Below are 8,716 nucleotides of genomic sequence, written 5' to 3'. Positions count from 1 at the left end.
TAATAAATACTAATAAAAAATTATAAATAAAGTCCTACACCTTAGAGCTTTTATTAAGACCCCTGGACATCTGAGTCGGCACTCCAGAACCAGAGCTCCTGCCACAATTACATAATCTTCATCCTTGGAAACAGAAACAACCTGCACACTCTGAAGAGACAAAGAAAGCATTATCTAGAGGATGCAAAGAGAAAAAATCTCTATCCTCTGGCACACAATGTTTGCACTCTGTCATCAGGTAGTGAGTGAAGCAGATAAGGTCACAGGCAGTTTGGTTGCATTCTCTGTTGCTAGGGCTGACAACCGGGCAGGAAGACAAATCACTATGAGTGGGTCTGGCATTTAAAAGAGCCAAACTCTGCTGCATGCACAGCAGTACTAAATTCATGGGTGTGTGGGAGAGGATTCATGGCCAGAAGAGCAACACTTCAGGTCAGCATGATGGACTCTCAATAGAGCTCCTGAAAGGGAGATGCATAAAGAAGCTGTTAGCAAGTGTTTGTAGGATTTTAAAGCTAGGATTGCAATAAGCTTCAAAAATACAGAATCCTGGTGTGGAGTGAAGCTAGGAGTTGGGTAGGTGAAAAGCTGTTGGTACTTGGGAAGGACTTGGGAAGACAGGGGATAAGAGATGTAGGGATTAGGAGAGTTTAGGTCTCAGCTGTCTTGCATTCATACATGATTCAGGGAGGACTGATAAAATCACTGTCAATAAGAATAACCTTAAGAGAATTCAGAATCAACAAGGTAGAGAAGTGCCACACACAATACTGTACTCATCCCAGTACAAGGCCTTGAGATGCTGACTGCTCACTTTGCCTGAGGATGAAGGACACATGACCTAGAACTATGGATAACAAGAAGGGTGAGAACTTAACTTCAGGGAAAAGGGACAGATACTTGTTTCTACTGAGTTTTTCAGTAAAGATCTTAAACAGAAATCAGGTGAGTGTTCGTATTACTGTGATAGGACTAGTAATGAGTGATTGTTATATTTTGCTTAGTCTGCCAAAACATTAATGATACTAACAATGAAATTTCTTGGATCAGCACGTATTCTTTGATGCCCATGACCAAATTGTGTAGGTAATAGTGGTTAAAAGCCCAGAATCTTACTTCATTTAGATCCACAGGTGGACATAAGTATTGCACTGAAGAACAGTATGCCACTCTCTGATGAAGACGTTAGCAGATCCAGCGAGGGTTTATTCATCATCCTCCTAGCAGCAGATAAAATTTGTTTCTGTAGTAGTTACACAATCATTTAGGCTCAGGAATTTCCTATCAGTCAGAAATAACCAGGGGATAAATTCAGAGATTATAGGTACAGTTCATCTGTCCAAAGATAAAAATAGAATAAAAGTCTGAGCTAGACATGTAAAGTAGAACTCAAATAGTCAACCATAGACTGAACCACTCTGATAGTAATGGAAGCTATCTCAGACATCTCCACCAGATCGGCTGGTAAGATGCAGGACTCAGTCTTCTAGATGAGACATTGAAGGCCAGGCAAATTATTCTGGATTATGTAAAATTGCACTTGACACCTCTGTTTAGGACCTGGGTTCCATCCCTACACTTCCTAAGAGGAATTGTATCTTTTTCCTTCCACTCTGTCCCTCAGGTCGCTATGTTGAGTTAATCAGATGTAGGTATCTACATCAACAGCATTGTAAATTATGCAGTATGAACACCCCTATAAATAACTCATGAAAAGATGGCTTCACTATAGAAAAGACCAGAATGAGGCATCACACTCATAGACTGTGATTCTCAGGTCTCCTGTAAGCTATTTCTTTTTGAACTATATCATTTAAAAGACTGAAAAGAGACAAATGAAGAAGTGCATTATGTAGCTTTCTTGGTAAATGTTTCCAGCGGTGAAGACAAAAATCCAGCAGTGAAAATAAGAAGGAATAGAGCTGAGTTCAGAGCAACCAGTCTTTTTCACTGTGGAAGAGACACTGAGTAAACCACAATCTCAGATGAAGAGTGGAGAGAAAGCTGGTGAAGGGTCTAGAGAACAAGTCTGATGAGGAGTGGCTGAGAGAACTGGGGTTGTTCAGTCTGGAGAAGCAGGCTGAGAGGAGACCATATTGATCTCTGTAACTACCTGAAAGGAGGTAGCAGTAAGGTGGGGGGTCAGTCTCTTCTGCCAAGTTACAAGCAATAGGACAAGAGGAAATGGCCTCATGTTGTGCCAGGTGAGGTTTAGATTGGATATTAGGAAGAATTTCTTCACCGAAAGGGTTGTCAAGCATTGGAACAGGCTGCCCAGGGAAGTGGTAGAGTCATCATCCCTGAGGGCACTTAAAAGGTGTGTAGACATGGTGCTTAGGGACATGTTTTAGTGGTGGACTTGGCAGTGCTAGGTTAACAGTTGAACTTGATGATCTTAAAGGTCTTTTCCAACCTAAATGATTCTACGATTCTATAGGCAGACTGATAACATCACAGAAGTAGGTAGAAAAACTGGGAAATATTTACCACCTATCTAAAGTGGTGTGGCAGGAAACAGCAAAGAAGGAGCAACCTTGATTGGTTCTTTGCTGATTAGAACTGAACAACCCAGAGGGTAGTAGATACTGAGCTGTGTGGGAGAGTTGTAGATGCAAAGCTATGGAAGTCATGTGCATCTACAGAAGTCTCTATAACCAAGTAGAGGTGAGGGGAGAGTGGTGTTTCTGCATTAGCTGGATGTGTAGAATATAATACGATACAAGAGACCAGAGCAGAGTTGTAGGTTCCTGCAGGAATCTGTCACGTGATGAGATGGGAAGAGACTGGAGCTGACCAAACCCCTTAGAGGGAATTTAAAGTGAGGCAAAGAGAAACTTAGATCCACATGGATAAGGATTTGCAGTCAGATGAGAAATTAAATATCGGTCAATTTATAGACACAACCAGCATAATGAGCCCTTCAGCTGTCCGAGAAAGAAAAAAATTTTTTAATTTCATGACATGATATGAAATCTTGACTTTTGACAAAAGCATTAAAAAGTGACATAAGCAGTCTTTTTTTCTTGTTTTTATACCTTTCTTACTTTCTTTTCTTTTCTTTTTCTTTATTCTGAATTTTAATACTTTTTGCCACTTTCTCCTTTTCTCAGCTGTTTTTACTTTTTTAGGTTCCACTGTCAAGACTGATTTCATTTCTCACTGGTCTCAATAACAGAACTAAACTAAAACTGTTCTAAAACTAAGTAATCCTTACAGGTCTGAGCATTTTCTCCCACTGAAGCATTTTCAGTATGCTTTATTCTCTACCTCAACACTGCTGGTGAAGTTACTAATACATTAATGTGCAGACACCATAATGCAGACAGACATACTACCTTTGTAGCAAAATGGAAGAAAAGTGTTAAAAAAACTGGAGGCAAAACTCATACAATTTTCTCCTGACCTAAAAGAAGAAAAAGAAGTGGGAGGAATAAAAGAACTTAGATAAATAGAAACACTTTTAAAGAAATCTGACCAATTTTTATGGTTTTTTTTTTTTTTTTTTTTTTTTTTTTTTTTTTTTTTTATGATAGAGGTGTCAAAATCCACAGCTCTATTCAAAATATATGTAAACGAAATTATTAGACACATGCTATGAAAAAATGTCAGCTTGTTTTCCAGACTGCCATCATGCCAATTCGTGGTGGATTAATTTCATAGAGATATTTAGATAATTGAGTTTTCTTTATGTTTCCACTGTTCTGCTGAAAATTAGACACTGCTGTGGGATTTCTCTGGAGAAAGGTGGAAGTCTGAATGTGGTCTGGAGGTTCTCAGATCCATTGAAAGACAATTGGGAAAAATTAAGTATTTTGAAAACACTTGAACTGATATATGCTAGAGAAAATTTAGGATGGAATTAGTCTATTCCCTGGGCTGGCTATACTGACATAATTAAGTATTAAGGGATTTTAAATTGTTTAATTGCAAACAACTTTGCAGCTGCCAGATGAATTCACCCAGAGGATTCATAAACCTTCCTTCAGATGTGAGTGATCTAAAGTTAGTTTCTTTTTATAATCAGTGGATATGATTGTGGTTAATTTTGTAATTTTAGAATGCAGTTCATCTAGCTTTGTTTAGCTGTCTACCCTAGAACTAAATCTGTCTACCCTGGAAGGACCTGCTTTTGTCAACTGGACAGGGAGTAGACATGACTAGCTCAGATAAAGTCATCTACACTGTAAACCACAAAAATTAGCCTACCCATGGAAGAATGGACTGATATTTTATGACCTATTTTCCATCCAGGTGCCAGTTCCCAGGGCACAGAGAAAACAAAGAACATCTGATAAGATATGGACATTTCCAGTCTACATTTTCAGTAAAACACCCAAGTTAGTGGGAATCTAATTTACTGGCTTTCAAGTATTTCACCATTAGGAGTTCCCTAAAACAAGGAAATGGGAAAAGGGCATGCATTTTAGGCAAGCTAAATATGCCCCAAGTTGTTTAAACATTTCTGTAGATTTGCACTAGTGGGTTTTTTTTTACATGATTATTGTCTGTTTTTCAGGGTTCTGCAGAGTGGAAATGGAGCATGAGAACTACACAGTAGTTACAGACTTTGTTCTGTTGAGATTGTCCCAAAATCATGAAGTCCAGATTATTCTCTTCTTCTTCTTCCTGCTCTTCTATATTATCATTCTGCCAGGCAACATCCTACCATTCTCAAAATTCAGGGGGATTCCCAACTGGGATCACCCATGTATTTTTTCCTGGCCAATTTGGCATTCTTGGACATCTGCTACTGTTCTGTGACCCCACCCAAAATGTTGGTTAACTTTTTGTCACATCGTAAGACCATCTCCCACAGTGCCTGCATGACCTAGCTTTTCTTCCTCCACTTCCTGGGAGCAGTTGAAGCTTCCCTGCTCATAGGTATGGCCTATGACCATTATGTAGCCATTTGCAAACCTCCTCACTACAGTAGGCTACTACATCACATACAGGTGGTATGCTGTGTCCTAGTTGGAGCTACATGGGTTGGGGGCTTCATCCATGAAGGACACACTGTTGACTCATGTTCAACTTGCCATCAACCCAAACCCCCAGATCTCTTTCCATAGGGCTGCTCTCCACACTCTCATCCCCCAGTTTTTTGTATAAGCAGGATTACCCCATCCCAGGTGCAGAATCTGGCACTTGCTCTTGTTAAATTTCATATGGTTGGTGATTGCCCAGCTCTCAAGTCTACCCAGATCTCTCTGTAAGGCCTCTCTACCCTCGAGGGAGTCCACAGCTCCTCCTAGTTTAGTATCATTGGCAAACTTACTTAATGTACATTGGACTTCTCTGTTTTGTAAAAACATTACAGAGTACTACCCTAAAATTAAATCCTGGGAAACCCTGCTAGTGACTGGCTGTCAGCCTGATGTAACTTCATTTACTCTAAGTCTTTGAGCCTGACCCATCAGCCAATTGTTCACCCACTGTATTATGACTTGAATCAGCCAACTAATTCATTTTGAGGGGAAATGAGGATTTCAGAGAAGATAGTTTTCTTACTGTAGTGCATATTCTGTAGACAGGGTAGGTGCAGAGTGGACTAATTATGGCTCCATCCACAAAGTCTTCCAATAATAGCCCAGAAGGCATTGCACCCTCACAAATCATAGTGTTCTCAGTCCTTGTGAAACACTTTCTGCTGTATACTGTAAGAATCCAAATATAGTTACACATGAAGTAGGGGGTTTTTGTTATTTATCTCCTTCCTTAACTGTCCTACTTATTCTCTGGCAAAAGAAAATGAGTGCCTTTGTCCTCTGTCAAAGGCCACAAGCATCCAGCCTCCCCCATCCTGGGAATCTTCCTCATCACTCGATAAAGTGTGCCCTCCACTTGTACATCCTTCATTGCCACAAGGGACTTTGGCTATAGCCTCTGCTCTCTTCTTGTAATCCTGTTCTGGTTCTCTGGTGCATAGTCCACTCACTTCACCCCATGACTCCTTCACCTGGCAACTCACTTTCCCATGTATGAAAGCACCATCCCTCTAAACACAGCAAGAAGCACCGGCACCTGGACAGCACCATCCCCACTCTAGAATAGTGTACATGATCAGGTCTTTGATGTACTGGGGAACTTTATTCAGCTAGGGCTGGCTCCATCACTCTCGAGGAGCATGGTTACCACCATTCTGAGCAGTCCCGCAGTTTCTGGAACACAGTTTCTGTCTCTTTGCACTCCTGTTAGTGGCCCTGAAACCAGTCCTTTAGCAGTGAAAGACAACTAGTATTTTTCTATGTCATCTAAGTAATTTACCCCAGCCAACAGGCCAGAACCATTCACATCTGTACCATCCATAGCTAGCCCCTATGAGGGGAATCTGGCTGCACCGACAGTGCACAGAACTTTCATCATCTCTGGCACAGTACCTACCCCACAGGCCCTTTGAGGGGCCTTGTTAGCCTACCATGTGGGGCAGACAGGATACTCCTCTGCCTTTGAGATCCAAAGGACTACGCTAATTCTGACTGTGAGCCTCAGAATAGGTCACTTGTAGGTTAGGTGGCCTGATGCTCAGCAGCACTTTCTGGGACAGTTCTAGAAACTTCTAAGGTTTCTTCTCCACCCAACATCCTCCTTGAGGTGACAACAGATATTCCTGCAGACAGAATCTCCTCTTCTCTGCATCCATTCTGCTCCCCCACGTCTCTGCCTTGTTCCAGGTGGCGTTTCAGTTTTGCACCTGACATTTCTTAAAAAACTTTAACTTTTCTGCAAGGACCTACAAAGAACTTTGAATTTCTTTCTAATGAAGGAAACAGCATGGGCTGTTTGCCTCCCCACTTGCCACATTTGTCCTTGTATAGCACCGTGTGCAGGATGCTTGTTTTGTGTAGAAGGCTCTGTGGATATGTAAGAGACCATGATCATGTAAGGATTGCTGGGATGAAACTGTAGGATGGGGCAGAGCAAAGAAGAGAAGAATGGTGAGGGGAACATCCAGCCCTAGAGCACACTTCAGTTATCCTTGGGACATTTCTATCCCTCAACCACCTCCATGTTGTCTAATGACCAGGATGCTCCACTCCAGGAAGGATCTTAAAAGCTATACAGTCCACCTGAAGTGAGGATAAGGGAGGAAAAAGGGAGTGCATTAAAAGTACAGCTGACACTACTATAAAGACCCTTTGTAACTATGTGACAAGTAGAAAGTTTACCAATCTAACTTTCAGGTGTGTTAACTTAGAGAGGAAGCTACACTGGATTGGTAAAGAGAAGCGAGACGTGCTGGAGTGGAAGGTCCACCTGTGATTTCCACAGGAGAGGACAAGGGCATGGTTAGGGCCTCTAGTATCCAGGGTGTGCCATGGTGCTGTCTTTGCAAATGGTTTATTACAGAAAACTCTCATTTGGCCCTACAAATTATACTGTACTGCACACTCCGTGGAGAACACGAAAACATGTTATTGACCTTCCTAAGCTGATGTGAGGTGAATGTTCTCATCTCACATCTACAAATTTGCTCACTTACTGAAGGAGCAGGAATCTCAGTGGTGAACACAGTTTTCTCACAGAAGCATCAGATGTGATCTCTTTGGATATGCTGGTTGGTCTGGTTTCTGTAACGCACCTGAGAGAATGATTTTCCCCAGTGTTCTCCTGATGGTCTTCTTCATCTCAGTGTTTCTCAGTGTGTAGATCATTGTGTTTAACACTGGAGTGACTACGGTATAAACAATGGAGGCCACTTTATCCATAGGGAATTTCTTATAAGGCTGAGCATAGATGAAGATGCAGGGGATGAATATTAAGCTCACAATGGGTATCTGTGTTCCACAGGTAGACAGGGCTTTCTGCTTCCCTTCTGTGATGCATGTCCTTATCTTCAGCAAGATGACAATGTAAGAAATAACATTACAAAAAGAGTAATACCATCTGTAGTTCACCCATGCAGGTGGTAGTGCAGGCCAGTCTAATGACTTGAGGAACATCATAGTAGAAATTGCCTAGTACATTGGGGCCACAGAATGGCAGCTGAATGTTTTGGTTTGGCTAAAACAGGCCCAATTATTTCAGCAGATTTTTCCTTCAGTTAAGGTTCTTCTAAGTAATTGCACTTTCTGAAGTTGGTTACATGTTTTTCACACACTGTCTGCTTTCAGAACTGGTAATGCTTGATGTTTACTGTTACTAAAGTAACAGTAGGATTGGTAGGCAGAAAGGCCCCTGTTTATACTTATTCCTATGGGAACCAAGGTCACTGCTGGCCCTCTTATGATCCACATCTGAAAGGGCATAAAAGGGTCACAACTGTGGGAAAGCGCGGACATGACAGGTGACCAAAAACTGACCAATGAAGCATTCCATCTCATCCACATCATACTCAGTATAAAGTGAAGGGGTCACGGGGATCAGGTCACCTTCTAACATGGTTGGCAACACCATGGGACTCTGCTCATTCTCCTACCTTCAATCCTGATACATATATTCTTGAATCCAGTTCCCATCTGCTGCTCAGTTTGGTCCAGGACATCTGGGTGCCCACCCTGTCTCGAGAGTGGTGTGAGCCACCATGACTTGCAATTCCATGATCATCATTGGGAAGCTCAATATTGGTTTTGTATATTTTTATTTCTATTATTCTTATTAGTAGTATTATTATACTCTTTTTCATTGTTATTGCTTTATAAAGTAGTTCTAATTTCTAATCCAAAGTCTCACTCGCTTTTCTCCTTCCACTTCTGGGGAAGGAAAGGGTTAATAGAGA

The 8,716-nt window shown here is 41.4% G+C and overlaps 1 protein-coding gene across 1 annotated transcript; it reads left to right on the top strand.

The window, feature by feature from the left end:
* Nucleotides 1–4,533: 4,533 nt before the first annotated feature.
* Nucleotides 4,534–5,025, top strand: LOC104156526 (olfactory receptor 4M1-like; the record flags this gene model as incomplete). The annotated part of the gene is given in 2 exon segments (XM_009706199.1): nucleotides 4,534–4,663; nucleotides 4,666–5,025. Coding segments are annotated over 2 exon segments (490 nt in total), but the record flags the coding sequence as incomplete, so codon positions are not given.
* Nucleotides 5,026–8,716: the final 3,691 nt, after the last annotated feature.

This window comes from Cariama cristata, unplaced genomic scaffold (genome assembly GCF_000690535.1).
Source record: "Cariama cristata isolate BGI_N322 unplaced genomic scaffold, ASM69053v1 scaffold13930, whole genome shotgun sequence".
In the NCBI taxonomy this organism is placed as follows: Eukaryota; Metazoa; Chordata; class Aves; order Cariamiformes; family Cariamidae; genus Cariama; species Cariama cristata.
The sequence above is the reverse complement of the archived record's forward strand: the minus strand, read 5'-3'. Positions and strand labels throughout refer to the sequence as shown.